The sequence below is a fragment of the Nerophis lumbriciformis genome, linkage group LG20 (genome assembly GCF_033978685.3).
Source record: "Nerophis lumbriciformis linkage group LG20, RoL_Nlum_v2.1, whole genome shotgun sequence".
Lineage (NCBI taxonomy): Eukaryota > Metazoa > Chordata > Actinopteri > Syngnathiformes > Syngnathidae > Nerophis > Nerophis lumbriciformis.
Window position 1 is genome coordinate 670284 of NC_084567.2, and position 22217 is coordinate 692500.

Below are 22217 nucleotides of genomic sequence, written 5' to 3' on the forward strand. Positions count from 1 at the left end.
GATTTTGCGCTGTATGCAGGCGCCAAGTCCTGTTGGAACTTGAAATCTCCATCTCCATAGAATAGAGCAGGTCAGCAGCAGGAAGCATGAAGTGCTCTAAAACTTGCTGGTAGACGGCTGCGTTGACCCTGGATCTCAGGAAACAGAGTGGACCGACACCAGCAAATGACATGGCACCCCAAACCATCACTGATGGTGGAAACTTTACACTAGACTTCAGGCAACGTGGATCCTGTGCCTCTCCTGTCTTCCTCCAGACTCTGGGACCTCGATTTCCAAAGGAAATGCAAAATTTGCTTTCGTCAGAAAACATGACTTTGGACCACTCAGCAGCAGTCCAGCTCTTTTTTTCCTTAGCCCAGGTGAGACGCTTTTCGCGCTGTTTCTTGGTCAACAGTGGCTTGACACGAGGTATGCGGCAGTTGAAACCCATGTCTTTCAAGCGTCTCTTGGTGGTGGATCTTGAAGCACTGACTCCAGCAGCTGTCCACTCCTTCTGAATCTCCCCCACATTTTTGAATGTTTTTTTTTTCACAATCTTGACCAGGGCGCGGTGATCCCTATCGCTTGTACACTTTTTCTGACCACAGTTTTTCCTTCCCTTTGCCTCTCCATTAATGTGTTTGGACACAGAGCTCTGAGAACAGCCAGCCTCTTCAGCAATAACCTTTTGTGTCTTTCCCTCCTTGTGCAATGTGTCGATGGTTGCCTTTTGGACAGCTGTCAAATCTGAAGTCTTCCCCATGTTTGTGTAGGCTTCAGAACTGGACTGAGAGACCATTTAAAGCCCTTTGCAGGTGTTTTGAGTTAATCAGCTGATTAGTTTGTGGCACCAGGTGTCTTCAAAATTTAACCCTTACACAATATTCTAATTTTGTGACACACGGAATTTTGGATTTTCATTTGTTGCCACTTCAAATCATCAAAATTAAATGAAATAAACATTTGAATGCATCAGTCTGTGTGCAATGAATAAATATAATGTACAAGTTACACCTTTTGAATGCAATTACTGAAATAAATCAAGTTTTTCAAAATATTCTAATTTACTGGCTTTTACCTGTACATTGAATTATTTACAATATGGTGGGGAGGTTAGGTTGCTATTAGCATATTTCAGTCATACAAGTTTATCCTTTGAGAAATGGACATTGTAACAGTGCGGGTCTCACTTGGTAGGATATGTAGAGCGAGCAGAAAGCATAAGAACAAGTATGTACATTTGATTATTTACAATCCAGGGAGGTGGTTAGCTGCCTGGAGGTGTTCTTTTGAAGGAGGATAGAGATGCCCTTTCTTTTACACCTGTTGGGAGCGCATTCCACATTGATGTGGCATAGAAAGAGAATGAGTTAAGACCTTTGTTAGATGGGAATCTGGGTTTAACGTGGTTAGTGGAGCTCCCCCTGGTGTTGTGGTTATGGCGCTCATTTACGTTAAGGAAGTAGTTTGACATGTACTTCGGTATCAGGGAGGTGTAGCGCATTTTATAGACCAGGCTCAGTGCAAGTTGTTTTACTCTGTCCTCCACCCTGAGCCAGCCCACTTTGGAGAAGTGGGTAGGAGTGAGGTGTGATCTGGGGTGGAGGTCTAGAAGTAATCTGACTAGCTTGTTCTGGGATGTTTGGAGTCTAGATTTGAGGGTTTTGGAGGTGCTAGGGTACCAGGAGGTGCATGCGTAATCGAAAAAAGGGTTGAATGAGAGTTCCCGCTAGAGTCTTCATTGTGCTTTTGTTGACCAGAGAGGAGATTCTGTAGAGAAATCTCATTCGTTGGTTGACCTTTTTGATGACCTTGGTTGCCATTTGATCACAGGAAAGTATTAGCCTCTAGAATGGAACCTAGGTAGGTGACCTCATCTTTCCTGGTGATAGCAAATAGTCCATACTTGCCAACCCTCCCGGATTTTCCGGGAGACTCCCGAAATTCAGCGCCTCTCCCGAAAACCTCCCGGGACAAATTTTCTCCCGAAAATCTCCCGAAATTCAGGCGGAGCTGGAGGCCACGCCCCCTCCAGCTCCATGCGGACCTGAGTGACGCGTTGACAGCCTGTTCACAACATTGCCGTAAACAGCAATGTTGTGACACTTTTAAACAGGACAATACTGCCATCTACTGTACATGCATATGTGACCCACCCATAATGTGTCACATTTTTGTGTTGATTTATTAATTTTATTTTGTGGTTTGAATTCGTTTTTGGAGCTGTCATTACACATTTATCAGTATTCACATTGGTCAGTAGGGGGCAGTAGGGCGTTTCTTCCCAATTGAATGCTATCACCTGCAGACCGGAATTGTCTTGTCATTCTGATGAGAGCGACCAGTCTGTGAACAATTGAAACGTCCTGTGTGCTTTTTCCTCCTGTATAACAGGTTAGTTTTGGTGAATCAACTCACTGAATAATATCCATGTGATCTTTATAAGTTTAAGTACACATTCTGATGGTGGAGCCTAACTCTAAAGTGTTTGTGAGTTATAGTTTGTATTTGTGAATGAATCCAGTGCACAGCTGCAGTAATCAATACAAAAAGGCGACGTGAGTGCGCAATGTTTATATAGGAACTTCTGATCCTAATTCAGACTCCCAAATTAGAGCTCCCGTTTTGCTTATTGATTTTATAATGTATATTTGTATAATGTGTGTGTTCTGAAATAGTGACAGAGAATAGAACAAGGATGGCCAATTCAACCCTTAACTCAACAATGAGTAGATGAGTGTTATGTGTGTATATGTGTAAATAAATGAACACTGAAATTCAAGTATTTATTTAATTTATTTATATATATATATATATATATGTAATAAAATATATATATATATATATAGCTAGAATTCACTGAAAGTCAAGTATTTCTAATATATATATCTTAACCACGCCCCCAACCACGCCCACCCCCGACCACGCCCCCCGCCCCCCACCTCCCGAAATCGGAGGTCTCAAGGTTGGCAAGTATGAAATAGTCCCATGACAGAAAACATGCAGAGTTACAAAACGTGTCCTGATCTACTTAGTGGCGTTACTGTATGACAAAGTCATTGAATATAATCAAACAATATATAGCCTATGGCTTTGCACTTATGCATTCTATTTTACTTACTTTGAATTTACAACCCCCTGGCGCTGTTTTGTACTGTTTTTCTACTACTTTCTCAACTGTTTGTAAATGTTGAAATGTATGAATAAAGGTTTATAAAATAAAAAAATCAAACTATCAATAGGATTTGTTCAATTGTAAAACAATCGCTTTCCGCTGGGAAGCCAAACTGCGGCCGCTACTAAAGTATCGCGAGAGAGCGCGAGGTTATGAACGTGACCACAGCTGCTGGCGTCGTGACTGACGTATCGCGAGAGACTGCGGGATGTTCGCTGCGGCTAATGTGGCTAGGAGCAGCTAGCTTCGCGATGGAAGCTTTAAAGTTGTGAAGGTTAGTACTTTTTTATTACATTTGCCTGTTGGCTTCAGTCGTGTAAGGTCCGACGATCGCCACTTTGAAGCTTTCTTCATGTTAGGTCACCTGGTTGAAGCTAAAAACAATGCTTTTTTGCTACCGCTTGTCCCTTTCGGGGTCGCTGGAGCCTAGCTCAGCTACTCTTGTTCTTTACTATTACTGCTCTTCATTTACCTTTGAAAACAAAGCCCTTATACTCATCAAACATGGCTGTGGAAAGAGTCTTTTTATGATTAAATACAAATAATTCCTATTAGGTTTGAAGGACGTCCTGTCAATCACATTAGGAATGATTTCATTTCTCCAATTAAAAGAATGATTTGGGAGTGTAAAAACAATCTACTTCAAGTAAAAAAAATGTTTGCAAGTATAAAGACAATTGTCTTCAATTAAAACAAAGTACTCGCAGGTAAAAAAAAAAAACCCTACATTTTCCACAAGTAAAAAAATGATTTGAGAGTTTAAAAACTAATTTCTTTAATTAAAAAACGATTTGATTTGCAACCATGAAAACAATTTTATTCTATAAAGATTACAGTCATGTTTCTGAGAATGACATTTACTGCCAAAACTCAACAAACTCACTTCAAATGTTTTTACTGACGCTTAACGATTCGCAAGTAAAAAAACAAAAACAAATTTCTTCAATTAGAATAACAATTTGCAAGTTAAAAAAAAATGTTTTCAATGAAAAAATGATTTGAGAGTATAAAAACAATTTGAAATCATGAAAACAATGTTCTTCTATTAAAGTAAATGTTTAGAGTAATAAAACTAGTCGAGAGTATAAAAACAATTTTCTTCAATTAAAAAAACGATTCCAGACTATAAAAAATATTTTCTCCAATTTAAAGAATGATTTGGGAGTGTAAAAACAATTTACTTCAAATAAAATTTTTTTTTGCAAGTATAAAGACAATATTTTTTAATTAAAACAAATTACTCGCAGGTAAAAAAACCCCTAAATTTTCCACAAGTAAAAAAACGATTTGAGAGTATAAAAACTAATTTCTTTAGTTAAACGATTTGCAATCATGAAAACAATTTTATTCTATAAAGATTACAGTCATGTTTCTGAGAATGACATTTACTGCCAAAACTCAACAAACTCACTTCAAATGTTTTTACTGACGCTTAACGATTCGCAAGTAAAAAAACAAAAACAAATTTCTTCAATTAGAATAACAATTTGCAAGTTAAAAAAAAATGTTTTCAATGAAAAAATGATTTGAGAGTATAAAAACAATTTGAAATCATGAAAACAATGTTCTTCTATTAAAGTAAATGTTTAGAGTAATAAAACTAGTCGAGAGTATAAAAACAATTTTCTTCAATTAAAAAAACGATTCCAGACTATAAAAAATATTTTCTCCAATTTAAAGAATGATTTGGGAGTGTAAAAACAATTTACTTCAAATAAAAATTTTTTTTGCAAGTATAAAGACAATATTTTTTAATTAAAACAAATTACTCGCAGGTAAAAAAACCCCTAAATTTTCCACAAGTAAAAAAACGATTTGAGAGTATAAAAACTAATTTCTTTAGTTAAACGATTTGCAATCATGAAAACAATTTTATTCTATAAAGATTACAGTCATGTTTCTGAGAATGACATTTACTGCCAAAACTCAACAAACTCACTTCAAATGTTTTTACTGACGCTTAACGATTCGAAAGTAAAAAAACAAAAACAAATTTCTTCAATTAGAATAACAATTTGCAAGGTTAAAAAAATGTTTTCAATGAAAAAATGATTTGAGAGTATAAAAACGAATTTATTTAATTAAAAAACAATTTTAAATCATGAAAACAATGTTCTTCTATTAAAGTAAATGTTTAGAGTATGAAAAACATTTTTTTCCCTTAATAAAACTAGTCGAGAGTATAAAAACAATTTTCTTCAATTAAAAAAACGATTCCAGACTATAAAAAATATTTTCTCCAATTTAAAGAATGATTTGGGAGTGTAAAAACAATTTACTTCAAATAAAATTTTTTTTTGCAAGTATAAAGACAATATTTTTCAATTAAAACAAATTACTCGCAGGTAAAAAAACCCTAAATTTTCCACAAGTAAAAAAACGATTTGAGAGTATAAAAACTAATTTCTTTAGTTAAACGATTTGCAATCATGAAAACAATTTTCTTCTATTAAGATTACAGTCATGTTTCTGAGAATGATATTTACTGCCAAAACTCAACAAACTCACTTCAAATGTTTTTACTGACGCTTAACGATTCGGAAAATAAAAAATAAAAAAATAAAAAAATTCTTCAATTAGAATAACAATTTGCAAGTTAAAAAAAAAAGTTTTCAATGAAAAAATGATTTGAGAGTATAAAAACGAATTTATTTAATTAAAAAACAATTTGAAATCATGAAAACAATGTTCTTCTATTAAAGTAAATGTTTAGAGTATGAAAAACATTTTTTTCCCTTAATAAAACTAGTCGAGAGTATAAAAACAATTTTCTTCAATTAAAAAAACGATTCCAGACTATAAAAAATATTTTCTCTAATTTAAAGAATGATTTGGGAGTGTAAAAACAATTTACTTCAAATAAAAATTTTTTTTGCAAGTATAAAGACAATATTTTTCAATTAAAACAAATTACTCGCAGGTAAAAAAAACCTACATTTTCCACAAGTAAAAAAACGATTTGAGAGTATAAAAACTAATTTCTTTAGTTAAACGATTTGCAATCATGAAAACAATTTTCTTCTATTAAGATAAGTGATTAGAGTATGAAAAAAAATGTTTCAATTAAAAAGACGATCCAGCAGTACAAAAACTATTTTTTCAACTGAAAAAAACGATTTGAGTGTATAAAAACAATTTTCTTCAATTAAAAAAAGATTCAGAAGTATAAAAAACTAATTTTTCAACTAAAAAATAAATATATAAATAAATTTAAAAAATCAATCAAAACAAATGTATAACAAATTATAACAAATATTTTCTCCAATTAAAAGAATGATTTGGGAGTGTAAAAACTATTTTCTTCCAGTAAAAAAAGATCTGCAAGTATAAAGACAATTATCTTCAATTAAAACAAAGTACTCACAGGTAAAAAAAAAAACCCTACATTTTCCACAAGTAAAAAAAATTATTTGAGAGTGTAAAAACTAATTTCTTTAATTAAAAAACGATTTGCAATCATGAAAACAATTTTCTTCTATTAAGATTTCAGTCATGTTTCTGAGAATGACATTTACTGCCAAAACTCAACAAACTCACTTCAAATGTTTTACTGACGCTTAACGATTCGAAAGTAAAAAAAAACAAAAACAAATTTCTTCAATTAGAATAACAATTTGCAAGTTAAAAAAAAAAATGTTTTCAATGAAAAAATGATTTGAGAGTATAAAAACGAATTTATTTATTTAAAAAACAATTTGAAATCATGAAAACAATGTTCTTCTATTAATGTAACTGTTTAGAGTATGAAAAACATTTTTTTCCCTTAATAAAACTAGTCGAGAGTATAAAAACAATTTTCTTCAATTAAAAAAACGATTCCAGACTATAAAAAATATTTTCTCCAATTTAAAGAATGATTTGGGAGTGTAAAAACAATTTACTTCAATTAAAAATTTTTTTTGCAAGTATAAAGACAATATTTTTCAATTAAAACAAATTACTCGCAGGTTAAAAAAAACTAAATTTTCCACAAGTAAAAAAACGATTTGAGAGTATAAAAACTAATTTCTTTAGTTAAACGATTTGCAATCATGAAAACAATTTTCTTCTATTAAGATAAGTGATTAGAGTATGAAAAAAAATGTTTCAATTAAAAAGACGATCCAGCAGTACAAAAACTATTTTTTTCAACTGAAAAAAACGATTCGAGTGTATAAAAACAATTTTCTTCAATTAAAAAAAGATTCAGAAGTATAAAAAACTAATTTTTCAACTAAAAAATAAATATATAAATAAATTAAAAAAATCAATCAAAACAAATATATAACAAATTATAACAAATATTTTCTCCAATTAAAAGAATGATTTGGGAGTGTAAAAACAATTCACTTCAAGTAAAAAAAATGTTTGCAAGTATAAAGCCAATTTTCTTCAATTAAAACAAATTACTCGCAGGTAAAAAAAAAAACCCTACATTTTCCACAAGTAAAAAAAATGATTTGAGAGTATAAAAACTAATTTCTTTAATTAAAAAACGATTTGCAATCATGAAAACAATTTTCTTCTATAAAGATTACAGTCATGTTTCTGAGAATGACATTTACTGCCAAAACTCAACAAACTCACTTCAAATGTTTTTACTGACGCTTAACGATTCTAAAGTAAAAAAAAAAAAAAAAAAAATTCTTCAATTAGAATAACAATTTGCAAGTTAAAAAAAAAAGTTTTCAATGAAAAAATGATTTGAGAGTATAAAAACGAATTTATTTAATTAAAAAACAATTTGAAATCATGAAAACAATGTTCTTCTATTAATGTAAATGTTTAGAGTATGAAAAACATTTTTTTCCTTTAATAAAACTAGTCGAGAGTATAAAAACAATTTTCTTCAATTAAAAAAACGATTCCAGACTATAAAAAATATTTTCTCCAATTTAAAGAATGATTTGGGAGTGTAAAAACAATTTACTTCAAGTTAAAAAATGTTTGCAAGTATAAAGCCAATTTTCTTCAATTAAAACAAATTACTCGCAGGTAAAAAAAAACCCTACATTTTCCACAGGTAAAAAAATGATTTGAGAGTATAAAGACTCATTTCTTTAATTAAAAAACGATTTGCAATCATGAAAACAATTTTCTTCTATTAAGATTACAGTCATGTTTCTGAGAATGACATTTACTGCCAAAACTCAACAAACTCACTTCAAATGTTTTTACTGACGCTTAACGATTCGAAAGTAAAAAAAAACAAAAACAAATTTCTTCAATTAGATTAACAATTTGCAAGGTTAAAAAAAATGTTTTCAATGAAAAAATGATTTGAGAGTATAAAAATGAATTTACTTAATTAAAAAACAATTTGAAATCATGAAAACAATGTTCTTCTATTAATGTAAATGTTTAGAGTATGAAAAACATTTTTTTCCCTTAATAAAACTAGTCGAGAGTATAAAAACAATTTTCTTCAATTAAAAAAACGATTCCAGACTATAAAAAATATTTTCTCCAATTTAAAGAATGATTTGGGAGTGTAAAAACAATTTACTTCAAGTTAAAAAATGTTTGCAAGTATAAAGCCAATTTTCTTCAATTAAAACAAATTACTCGCAGGTAAAAAAAAACCCTACATTTTCCACAGGTAAAAAAATGATTTGAGAGTATAAAGACTCATTTCTTTAATTAAAAAACGATTTGCAATCATGAAAACAATTTTCTTCTATTAAGATTACAGTCATGTTTCTGAGAATGACATTTACTGCCAAAACTCAACAAACTCACTTCAAATGTTTTTACTGACGCTTAACGATTCGAAAGTAAAAAAAAACAAAAACAAATTTCTTCAATTAGATTAACAATTTGCAAGGTTAAAAAAAATGTTTTCAATGAAAAAATGATTTGAGAGTATAAAAATGAATTTACTTAATTAAAAAACAATTTGAAATCATGAAAACAATGTTCTTCTATTAATGTAAATGTTTAGAGTATGAAAAACATTTTTTTCCCTTAATAAAACTAGTCGAGAGTATAAAAACAATTTTCTTCAATTAAAAAAACGATTCCAGACTATAAAAAATATTTTCTCCAATTTAAAGAATGATTTGGGAGTGTAAAAACAATTTACTTCAATTAAAAAAAATGTTTGCAAGTATAAAGCCAATTTTCTTCAATTAAAACAAATTACTCGCAGGTAAAAAAAAACCCTACATTTTTCACAAGTAAAAAAATTATTTGAGAGTATAAAAACTAATTTCTTTAATTAAAAAACGATTTGCAATCATGAAAACAATTTTCCTCCATTAACATTACAGTCATGTTTCTGAGAATGACATTTACTGCCAAAACTCAACAAACTCACTTCAAATGTTTTTACTGACGCTTAACGATTCGAAAGTAAAAAAAAACAAAAACAAATTTCTTCAATTAGAATAACAATTTGCAAGGTTAAAAAAAATGTTTTCAATGAAAAAATGATTTGAGAGTATAAAAATGAATTTACTTAATTAAAAAACAATTTGAAATCATGAAAACAATGTTCTTCTATTAAAGTAAATGTTTAGAGTATGACATTTTTTTTCCCCCTTAATAAAACTAGTCGAGAGTATAAAAACAATTTTCTTCAATTAAAAAAAACGATTCCAGACTATAAAAAATATTTTCTCCAATTTAAAGAATTATTTGGGAGTGTAAAAGCAATTTACTTCAAATAAATTTTTTTTTGCAAGTATAAAGACAATATTTTTCAATTAAAACAAATTACTCGCAGGTCAAAAAACCCTACATTTTCCACAAGTAAAAAAACGATTTGAGAGTATAAAAACTAATTTCTTTAGTTAAACGATTTGCAATCATGAAAACAATTTTCTTCTATTAAGATTACAGTCATGTTTCTGAGAATGACATTTACTGCCAAAACTCAACAAACTCACTTCAAATGTTTTTACTGACGCTTAACGATTCGAAAGTAAAAAAAAACACACAAAAAATTTCTTCAATTAGAATAACAATTTGCAAGTTAAAAAAAAAAGTTTTCAATGAAAAAATGATTTGAGAGTATAAAAACGAATTTATTTAATTAAAAAACAATTTGAAATCATGAAAACAATGTTCTTCTGTTAAAGTAAATGTTTAGAGTATGAAAAACATTTTTTCCCTTAATAAAACTAGAGTATAAAAACAATTTTTCTTGTATTAAAAAAACGATTCCAGACTATAAAAAATATTTTCTCCAATTTAAAGAATGATTTGGGAGTGTAAAAACAATATACTTCAAATACATTTTTTTTTTGCAAGTATAAAGACAATATTTTTCAATTAAAACAAATTACTCGCAGGTAAAAAAAAACTAAATTTTCCACAAGTAAAAAAACGATTTGAGAGTATAAAAACTAATTTCTTTAGTTAAACGATTTGCGATCATGAAAACAATTTTCTTCTATTAAGATTACAGTCATGTTTCTGAGAATGACATTTACTGCCAAAACTCAACAAACTCACTTCAAATGTTTTTACTGATGCTTAACGATTCGAAAGTAAAAAAAAACAAAAACAAATTTCTTCAATTAGAATAACAATTTGCAAGGTTAAAAAAAATGTTTTCAATGAAAAAATGATTTGAGAGTATAAAAATGAATTTACTTAATTAAAAAACAATTTGAAATCATGAAAACAATGTTCTTCTATTAAAGTAAATGTTTAGAGTATGACATTTTTTTTCCCCCTTAATAAAACTAGTCGAGAGTATAAAAACAATTTTCTTCAATTAAAAAAAACGATTCCAGACTATAAAAAATATTTTCTCCAATTTAAAGAATTATTTGGGAGTGTAAAAGCAATTTACTTCAAATAAATTTTTTTTTGCAAGTATAAAGACAATATTTTTCAATTAAAACAAATTACTCGCAGGTCAAAAAACCCTACATTTTCCACAAGTAAAAAAACGATTTGAGAGTATAAAAACTAATTTCTTTAGTTAAACGATTTGCAATCATGAAAACAATTTTCTTCTATTAAGATTACAGTCATGTTTCTGAGAATGACATTTACTGCCAAAACTCAACAAACTCACTTCAAATGTTTTTACTGATGCTTAACGATTCGAAAGTAAAAAAAAACTAACAAAAAATTTCTTCAATTAGAATAACAATTTGCAAGTTAAAAAAAAAAGTTTTCAATGAAAAAATGATTTGAGAGTATAAAAACGAATTTATTTAATTAAAAAACAATTTGAAATCATGAAAACAATGTTCTTCTGTTAAAGTAAATGTTTAGAGTATGAAAAACATTTTTTCCCTTAATAAAACTAGAGTATAAAAACAATTTTTCTTGTATTAAAAAAACGATTCCAGACTATAAAAAATATTTTCTCCAATTTAAAGAATGATTTGGGAGTGTAAAAACAATTTACTTCAAATAAAAAATGTTTTGCAAGTATAAAGACAATATTTTTTTAATTAAAACAAATTACTCGCAGGTATAAAAAACTACATTTTCTACAAGTAAAAAAACGATTTGAGAGTATAAAAACTAATTTCTTTAGTTAAACGATTTGCAATCATGAAAACAATTTTCTTCTATTAAGATAAGTGATTAGAGTATGAAAAAAAATGTTTCAATTAAAAAGACGATCCAGCAGTACAAAAACAATTTTTTCAACTGAAAAAAATGATTTGAGTGTATAAAAACAATTTTCTTCAATTAAAAAAAGATTCAGAAGTATAAAAAACTAATTTTTCAACTAAAAAATAAATATATAAATAAATTTAAAAAATCAATCAAAACAAATATATAACAAATTATAACAAATATTTTCTCCAATTAAAAGAATGATTTGGGAGTGTAAAAACAATCTACTTCAAGTAAAAAAAAATGTTTGCAAGTATAAAGACAATTGTCTTCAATTAAAACAAAATACTCGCAGGTAAAAAAAAAAAACCCTACATTTTCCACAAGTAAAAAAAATGATTTGAGAGTATAAAAACTAATTTCTTTAATTAAAAAACGATTTGCAATCATGAAAACAATTTTCTTCTATTAAGATTACAGTCATGTTTCTGAGAATGACATTTACTGCCAAAACTCAACAAACTCACTTCAAATGTTTTTACTGACGCTTAACGATTCGAAAGTAAAAAAAAAATAAAAAAAAATTTCTTCAATTAGAATAACAATTTGCAAGTTAAAAAAAAATGTTTTCAATGAAAAAATGATTTGAGAGTATAAAAACGAATTTATTTAATTAAAAAACAATTTGAAATCATGAAAACAATGTTCTTCTATTAAAGTAAATGTTTAGAGTATGAAAAACATTTTTTTCCCTTAATAAAACTAGTCGAGAGTATAAAAACAATTTTCTTCAATTAAAAAAACGATTCCAGACTATAAAAAATATTTTCTCCAATTTAAAGAATGATTTGGGAGTGTAAAAACAATTTACTTCAAATAAATTTTTTTTTTGCAAGTATAAAGACAATATTTTTCAATTAAAACAAATTACTCGCAGGTAAAAAAAAACTAAATTTTCCACAAGTAAAAAAACGATTTGAGAGTACAAAAACTAATTTCTTTAGTTAAACGATTTGCAATCATGAAAACAATTTTCTTCTATTAAGATTACAGTCATGTTTCTGAGAATGACATTTACTGCCAAAACTCAACAAACTCACTTCAAATGTTTTTACTGACGCTTAACGATTCGAAAGTAAAAAAAAACAAAAACAAATTTCTTCAATTAGAATAACAATTTGCAAGTTAAAAAAAAAAGTTTTCAATGAAAAAATGATTTGAGAGTATAAAAACGAATTTATTTAATTAAAAAACAATTTGAAATCATGAAAACAATGTTCTTCTGTTAAAGTAAATGTTTAGAGTATGAAAAACATTTTTTTCCCTTAATAAAACTAGTCGAGAGTATAAAAACAATTTTCTTCAATTAAAAAAACGATTCCAGACTATAAAAAATATTTTCTCCAATTTAAAGAATTATTTGGGAGTGTAAAAGCAATTTACTTCAAAAATTTTTTTTTTTGCAAGTATAAAGACAATATTTTTCAATTAAAACAAATTACTCGCAGGTATAAAAAACTACATTTTCTACAAGTAAAAAAACGATTTGAGAGTATAAAAACCAATTTAATTAGTTAAACGATTTGCAATCATGAAAACAATTTTCTTCTATTAAGATAAGTGATTAGAGTATGAGAAAAAAATGTTTCAATTAAAAAGACGATCCAGCAGTACAAAAACTATTTTTTCAACTGAAAAAAAACGATTTGAGTGTATAAAAACAATTTTCTTCAATTAAAAAAAGATTCAGAAGTATAAAAAACTAATTTTTCAACTAAAAAATAAATATATAAATAAATAAAAAAAATCAATCAAAACAAATATATAACAAATTATAACAAATATTTTCTCCAATTAAAAGAATGATTCCAGTAAAAAAAGATCTGCAAGTATAAAGACAATTATCTTCAATTAAAGAAAATGACTTGCAGGTTAAAAAAAAAGAGTAAGAAAAACATTTGCAAGTATATAAACAATTGTCTTCAATTTATAAAATGTTTTGCAAGTATAAAAATAGTTGAAACAGTAGTAGTATTCCACCCTACGCGATGCACACACCCGTAATTCACACTCTACAACCCCAGGTGGTGCTGCTGAGTCATTTAAGGCCGCCAGAGCAAGTGTTGTTTGCGCATGGTGCCGTCCGCCAAAAATAACAAAGACGAAGCAGCAGGTTCAGGTTGGGGAGCAAAATGTCTGACAGAAGAGAGAGTAAACAAGCTCAACCTGTAAGTTGACGTGCAAGTTTTCCCTCTTCGTTTGTTTTTTTTAACTTGCAACTTCTTTTTTCAATGGAAGAAAATAGTTGTTTTTTTTACTTGTGAATCTGTGGGTGTGAGGAAAAACATTTTTCTGTGTTTGTGGAGTCATTTCACTCTCTACACATCTTAATTATATTTGTTTTCTTTGATTATATTTTCTCTTCATTGACATAAATACAATATAATATTTGACATGTGTAATATATGCTTTGTTTGACTTATATATAATAATATTTTCTGTCATTGACATAAATACAATATAGACTTATATATAATATTTTCTGTCATTGACATGAATACAATATAGACTTATATATAATAATATTTTCTGTCATTGACATAAATACAATATAGACTTTTATATAATAATATTTTCTGTCATTGACATAAATACAATATAGACTTATATATAATAATATTTTCTGTCATTGACATAAATACAATATAGACTTTTATATAATAATATTTTCTGTCATTGACATAAATACAATATAGACTTATATATAATAATATTTTCTGTCATTGACATAAATACAATATAGACTTTTATATAATAATATTTTCTGTCATTGACATAAATACAATATAGACTTATATATAATAATATTTTCTCTTCATTGACATAAATACAATATAGACTTATATATAATAATATTTTCTGTCATTGACATAAATACAATATAGACTTTTATATAATAATATTTTCTGTCATTGACATAAATACAATATAGACTTATATATAATAATATTTTCTCTTCATTGACATAAATACAATATATACTTACATATAATATTTTCTGTCATTGACATAAATACAATATAGACTTTTATATAATAATATTTTCTGTCATTGACATAAATACAATATAGACTTATATATAATAATATTTTCTGTCATTGACATAAATACAATATAATATTTGACATGTGTAATATATGCTTTGTTTGACTTATATTGAATAATATTTTCTCTTCATTGACATAAATACAATATAGACTTATATAATAATATTTTCTGTCATTGACATGAATACAATATAGACTTATATATAATAATATTTTCTGTCATTGACATAAATACAATATAGACTTTTATAAAATATTTTCCGTCATTGACATAAATACAATATAGACTTATATATAATAATATTTTCTGTCATTGACATAAATACAATATATACTTACATATAATAATATTTTCTGTCATTGACATAAATACAATATAGACTTATATATAATAATATTTTCTGTCATTGACATAAATACAATATAGACTTATATATAATAATATTGTCTGTCATTGACATAAATACAATATAGACTTATATATAATAATATTTTCTGTCATTGACATAAATACAATATAGACTTATATATAATAATAATATAATGTGTAACATGAACATTGTTTGTGTCCACAGACGGTTGTCGTGATGAAGATGAGGTCCAGATGGAGGATGTGGTTCTTCACGTGCACGGACGCGCCGAAGGACTCCGTACTTTCATCGAGACCACCGAGAAGCTTCTAGAGCCGTTCACCTGCCGCCCTCCTCCGGTCTTCGCCCCCTGGTTCTCAGACACCGCAGCAAGTGGCAAAGCCCCGCCCATCAGACCGGCTAAATGTCCGCCCGTCCTCAGCGGCGGCCATCACGAGCAAAGCCGAGCTGACGTGTGCGGTCCCGGTGGTCAAGCGGCGGCAGCGCGTGAGGACCGCCCCCTCCCGTCCACCACGCCCTCCCCCAAGCGCTCCTGGAGCGTCTTGGCTTCCAGAGGCGCCGTCCAGCGCTCGCCTTCGCTCTCCAAGCGCTTCCGTGGCAGCGTGGCGCTGCACGGCCTGCACCCCCAGCAGAGGTCCAAGTGGGTCATCAGCCAGCACAACTGTGGACCACAGGACTTGGAACAGGTACTCACGCACTCTCTACATGACAACACAGCAATCACCTGCACACGTAACATGAGGTTTACATGACATGATGTTTACATGACATGTTTACATGACATGATGTTTACATGACATGTTTACATGACATGATGTTTACATGACATGATGTTTACATGACATGTTTACATGACATGATGTTTACATGACATGATGTTTACATGACATGATGTTTACATGACACAAGGTTTACATGACATGTTTACATGACACAAGGTTTACATGACATGTTTACATGACATGATGTTTACATGACATGATGTTTACATGACACAAGGTTTACATGACACGAGGTTTACATGACACAATGTTTACATGACACGAGGTTTACATGACATGATGTTTACATGACATGATGTTTACATGACATGATGTTTACATGACACGAGGTTTACATGACACGAGGTTTACATGACATGATGTTTACATGACATGATGTTTACATGACACGAGGTTTACATGACATGATGTTTACATGACACAAGGTTTACATGTAGGGCTGCAGCTAACGATTATTTTTCTATCGATTAATCTATAGATTATTTTTTCGATTAATCGGTTAATCAATAGATTTTTTTTTCGATTAATCTATAGATTATTTTTCCTTTTACCGATTTTTTTTTTTTATTTAAAATGAAGAGGAAAAAATAAATGTAGGCCAGTTTTTTCAAAAGGCATGACTTTTATTTACAAAAAAAAAAGTATGGCCACTCAGTCAACATTGACAACAACATGACAAAATATTCTGTAACAATGTAAACATTTAAAACTTTTAACATTTAACAAAATTAAAAGTAGCTTATTTGCTTTTTAATGTGCAAATATAAAAGTAAACATCCAGTGCAAATCTTAATATTCTGGAATAGTATAAGCATTTCAAAAGTAAAAGTATTGCTTATTTTGCTTTAAAATGTGCAAAAATAAAGATAAACATCCAATACAAAAAAGTGCAAAACGGAAATATTCTGTAACAAGTGTAAACATTTCAACAAAAGTAAAAGTATTGCTTATTTGCTAAAATGTGCAAAAATAAAGCTAAACATCCAATACAAAAAAGTGTACAGTGTAAACATTTCAACAAAAGTAAAAGTCTTGCTTATTTTGCTTAATAACACAACAATGATAGTATGATTAAAGTGAAAGTTAATTGTTGGTTTGTACATAGTATATGTAACTGTTAATGTTGTAAAAGGTATTTGCACAACTAATTAACGTTAGCGTTTGTGACACGTCTTGTGCCGTGGGGTTCTTTCAGGACCGACAGACTGAACGCCAGACGGCTTTGCCAGGTTTACAATCTTTTAATTTTACACAAAGTCTTTTCTCTTCCAACTGCGCGGATCGCGCACCTGGGCACGATTGCGGCGTCGCTCCCGGCGCGCCCCGCCTCGCCGCTCGCTGGCCGCCGCCGCCTCTCCACAGCGTTAAAGAGGAGCGCGTCTTTGTAAACACTGAACAGGAACGCCAAACGCGCCTCTCAGAGCGAAACGGTGCTTTAGTTTATGAATTTACAACGCAGATACAAATGACACATTCATGTTTTTGTGTAATGATGACAACGTATACGCACGCGGACGATTGACTTGTTGATGGTGATGGCAAGAACGCTGTCGGGGGTTTTCTTTTCAAATGTTCGTTCATAGCCGTTGTGCTGCTATGATAGGCCATTTCCGCTCGACACAGTGTGCATACAATTGAAATACTCCCACACTTTTGACGACTTTTGGCGTGCTTTTTTCCCCTCGCTCGCATCGTCTGCTTTGCGCTCCGTCATGACAGTAGTGTGACGTAAATATGCGACGCGCCGGCGCACAAAAACGGCGTCGACGTATTTACGTAACCGATGACGTCGACTACGTCGACGCGTCGTTTCAGCCTTACTTACATGACATGATGTTTACATGACACAAGGTTTACATGACACATGTTTACATAACTCAAGGTTTACATGACATGAGGTTTACATGACACAAGGTTTACATGACATGTTTACATGACACAAGGTTTACATGACATGATGTTTACATGACACGATGTTTACATGACACAAGGTTTACATGACACGAGGTTTACATGACACAAGGTTTACATGACATGTTTACATGACACAAGGTTTACATGACACGATGTTTACATGACACAAGGTTTACATGACAGGTTTACATGACACAATGTTTACATGACACAAGGTTTACATGACACGAGGTTTACATGACACAAGGTTTATATGACACAAGGTTTACATGACACAATGTTTATATGACACAAGGTTTACATGACACAATGTTTACATGACACAAGGTTTACATGACACAAGGTTTACATGACATGTTTACATGACACATGGTTTACATGACACATGGTTTACATGACACGAGATTTACATGACACAAGGTTTACATGACACGAGGTTTACATGACACAAGGTTTACATGACATGATGTTTACATGACATGTTTACATGACATGATGTTTACATGACATGATGTTTACATGACATGATGTTTACATGACATGTTTACATGACATGATGTTTACATGACATGATGTTTACATGACATGAGGTTTACATGACACAAGGTTTACATGACATGTTTACATGACACAAGGTTTACATGACATGATGTTTACATGACACGATGTTTACATGACACAAGGTTTACATGACACGAGGTTTACATGACACAAGGTTTACATGACATGTTTACATGACACAAGGTTTACATGACACGATGTTTACATGACACAAGGTTTACATGACAGGTTTACATGACACAATGTTTACATGACACAAGGTTTACATGACACGAGGTTTACATGACACAAGGTTTATATGACACAAGGTTTACATGACACAATGTTTATATGACACAAGGTTTACATGACACAATGTTTACATGACACAAGGTTTACATGACACAAGGTTTACATGACACAAGGTTTACATGACATGTTTACATGACACATGGTTTACATGACACATGGTTTACATGACACGAGATTTACATGACACAAGGTTTACATGACACGAGGTTTACATGACACAAGGTTTACATGACATGATGTTTACATGACATGTTTACATGACATGATGTTTACATGACATGATGTTTACATGACATGATGTTTACATGACATGTTTACATGACATGATGTTTACATGACATGATGTTTACATGACATGTTTACATGACACGAGGTTTACATGACATGATGTTTACATGACACGATGTTTACATGACATGTTTACATGACACGAGGTTTACATGACACGAGGTTTACATGACACGATGTTTACATGACACGATGTTTACATGACACAAGGTTTACATGACATGAGGTTTACATGACATGATGTTTACATGACACGATGTTTACATGACATGTTTACATGACACATGGTTTACATGACACATGGTTTACATGACACGAGATTTACATGACACAAGGTTTACATGACACAAGGTTTACATGACACGAGGTTTACATGACATGATGTTTACATGACACGAGGTTTACATGACATGATGTTTACATGACACGAGGTTTACATGACATGTTTACATGACATGATGTTTACATGACACAAGGTTTACATGGCATGATGTTTACATGACACGAGGTTTACATGACAAGAACACATCAATGAGGTGTATTTTACAATAAGTGAAGGTATGTTGGTGTTATTTGTACATTTGCAAAGTGAATCCTCTTCATGGACTAATGATGTCAAAGTAGGACTGTGTTGTTTCCTAATGTGATGGCCATCTTGCGGTCGCAGGTGTGGCGGGCGGTGCAGCGCTGCAGCTTGGCCACGGCCAACGCCAACATCCAGCGCGAGCGTGCAGAGATCTGGGTGTTCTGCGACCTGCTGCACTCGGAGCAGGTGGGCCGCGTCCTGAAGGAGCGCCTGGAGCTGGCGGGCACCATCGGCCTGTTCGTCCACAGGCGGGGACGCGTCTTCAGCCTGTAGCCCACCTCCCGTTTGAAAATACTTTTAGCATCTATTTATTTCTTGTGACAAATCAAACTTGATTTGATATAAATATCAAATGTGGCACACAGTGCTTTTGTCGTCTCCCTCTTACAACACAAAGTCAAAAGTGTGCATCAACAAAAAGTACAGTTTGTTCTGGAAAAAGCTGCAGCAGCGTCACGTGACTGTGACGCGCGAACGGGGGCAGCCTGACGCCCCTCCCCCTCCTTTGTTGCTATGCAGCCTCTTGACAGTGCAGCTTCCGAATGTAGGTTAGCGGAAGTGACGTCGGAGCCGAGCCTCCCACACCCGAACTGCGTTCTCTTGTCGAGTGGGTTTCCCCCGACACACGTGCCGTTGACATGCATTATAATGGCCGCCAAGTCGGTCGATTGTGGATAAATACGCGATCTTTTTCCGTCTTATAAGCGCACAGCTTCAGGATAAACTAAGCTTGCTCGCCACATGTGCGTCACTTTATTTTGAAAGTCAAACACAGGCACTTGTTTCGTCGCACAATATACATGTGCACTTACCCACGCATAGACATGTATTTGATCAGCATATTTGGCTAATACAACGTCATCAAGTCGTTCACGTTTTGACGTACACTCCGTTTCGAGCGGCTGGAGAGTTTCAAAGAGCCTTTACTCTGGTAGTCCAAACCGGATGTACTTGCCTCATTTGTTACCTTGACTATCTTGCTGGCTACAAAACGCAGTCGGGAGGACCACTTTTGAGATCTTTTCTAGTTAAACCAAGCCAAAGCTGCATATTTATTCCTTGTAAACACTTTTTGTCGAGTTGCCCGTTCGCCGCTTCGTCATGAAGTCCACTTTGTGTCCCGCTGGACGCCTGGAGACCAACTAAAAGGTGAGAGCTTAGCTCCGAGGCTAACATGCTAAGCTAACAGTGGCACGCATTGTGGTTTCCTGTTTCCTTTTTTTTTCTTTTTTCTCACCACTTTCACTTCCCTTTTGTTTGGGAATATTCTTAGGTTTTAAAGCTTCTCGCCGTATTCCGTGTGGCTATTGAACGGTGCCAATGCCAACGTTTGTCTTGTGGGGTTTACTTGGCGATAAAACGTCAAAAAAGTGTCAGCTGGTGTGTGACGTCACAATCTTTACGAGCAGAACATCTGGCTTTTATTGATCTTTAACTAGTTCATCTAATCCTACTAAGAAAAATATATTTCCAAACAAAACAGCCAACACATGTCATTCTTGAAGGAAACTGCACTTTTTAGGTTTTGTTGCCCATCGTTCACAATGCTTATGTAAAACAAGATCACGCATGCTTTTGTATGCATTCTATAGCGTAAATAAACGCGAGCAAAAGTCAGCTAACTGTTGAGCTAATTTAAAGATGCTCTACTCCGCCTATTAAGCGCTTATAAAAACCTCCATTGCTTTATGTACATGCTGTAAGTATATACAGGTAAAAGCCAGTAAATTAGAATATTTTGAAAAACTTGATTTATTTCAGTAATTGCATTCAAAAGGTGTAACTTGTACATTATATTTATTCATTGCACACAGACTGATGCATTCAAATGTTTATTTCATTTAATTTTGATGATTTGAAGTGGCAACAAATGAAAATCCAAAATTCCGTGTGTCACAAAATTAGAATATTGTGTAAGGGTTAAATTTTGAAGACACCTGGTGCCACAAACTAATCAGCTGATTAATTCAAAACACCTGCAAAGGGCTTTAAATGGTCTCTCAGTCCAGTTCTGAAGCCTACACAAACATGGGGAAGACTTCAGATTTGACAGCTGTCCAAAAGGCAACCATCCACACATTGCACAAGGAGGGAAAGACACAAAAGGTTATTGCTGAAGAGGCTGGCTGTTCTCAGAGCTCTGTGTCCAAACACATTAATGGAGAGGCAAAGGGAAGGAAAAACTGTGGTCAGAAAAAGTGTACAAGCGATAGGGATCACCGCGCCCTGGTCAAGATTGTGAAAAAAAACCCATTCAAAAATGTGGGGGAGATTCAGAAGGAGTGGACAGCTGCTGGAGTCAGTGCTTCAAGATCCACCACCAAGAGACGCTTGAAAGACATGGGTTTCAACTGCCGCATACCTCGTGTCAAGCCACTGTTGACCAAGAAACAGCGCGCAAAGCGTCTCACCTGGGCTAAGGAAAAAAAGAGCTGGACTGCTGCTGAGTGGTCCAAAGTCGTGTTTTCTGACGAAAGCAAATTTTGCATTTCCTTTGGAAATCGAGGTCCCAGAGTCTGGAGGAAGACAGGAGAGGCACAGGATCCACGTTGCCTGAAGTCTAGTGTAAAGTTTCCACCATCAGTGATGGTTTGGGGTGCCATGTCATCTGCTGGTGTCGGTCCACTCTGTTTCCTGAGATCCAGGGTCAACGCAGCT

The 22217-nt window shown here is 32.0% G+C and overlaps 2 protein-coding genes across 3 annotated transcripts in view; both read left to right on the forward strand.

Annotated features, from left to right (window-relative positions):
* The first annotated feature begins 3314 nt into the window (after positions 1 to 3314).
* shld3 (shieldin complex subunit 3) lies at positions 3315 to 19921 on the forward strand. Of its 2 annotated transcripts, none has more exons than XM_061979983.2 (3): positions 3315 to 3431; positions 15342 to 15823; positions 19641 to 19921. In XM_061979983.2, the coding sequence occupies exons 2-3, from the start codon at positions 15371 to 15373 to the stop codon at positions 19830 to 19832; spliced, it is 645 nt and encodes a 214-aa protein (XP_061835967.2). In that variant the 5' UTR covers positions 3315 to 3431; positions 15342 to 15370; the 3' UTR covers positions 19833 to 19921. The 2 variants fall into 2 exon arrangements, with proteins under 2 accessions (XP_061835967.2, XP_061835966.2); XM_061979982.2 differs by lacking the exon at positions 3315 to 3431 and adding an exon at positions 13686 to 13887.
* Positions 19922 to 20063: 142 nt separating this feature from the next.
* The window catches only part of LOC133619103 (phosphatidylinositol 3-kinase regulatory subunit alpha-like), a 33672-nt gene continuing 31518 nt past the window's right edge, over positions 20064 to 22217 (forward strand). Inside the window, exon 1 of the mRNA XM_061979978.2 lies at positions 20064 to 20708. The gene's annotated coding sequence lies outside the window, so the exon portion shown is untranslated. The remainder of the gene's footprint in view (positions 20709 to 22217) is intronic.

Excerpts from the sequence above, each read along its gene's own strand:
- shld3 (XM_061979983.2), top strand. The coding sequence starts at position 15,371 with ATGGAGGATGTGGTTCTTCACGTGCACGGACGCGCCGAAGGACTCCGT. Across the intron at positions 15,824-19,640 it reads GACCACAGGACTTGGAACAG|GTGTGGCGGGCGGTGCAGCG; the intron begins GTACTCACGCAC and ends TTGCGGTCGCAG.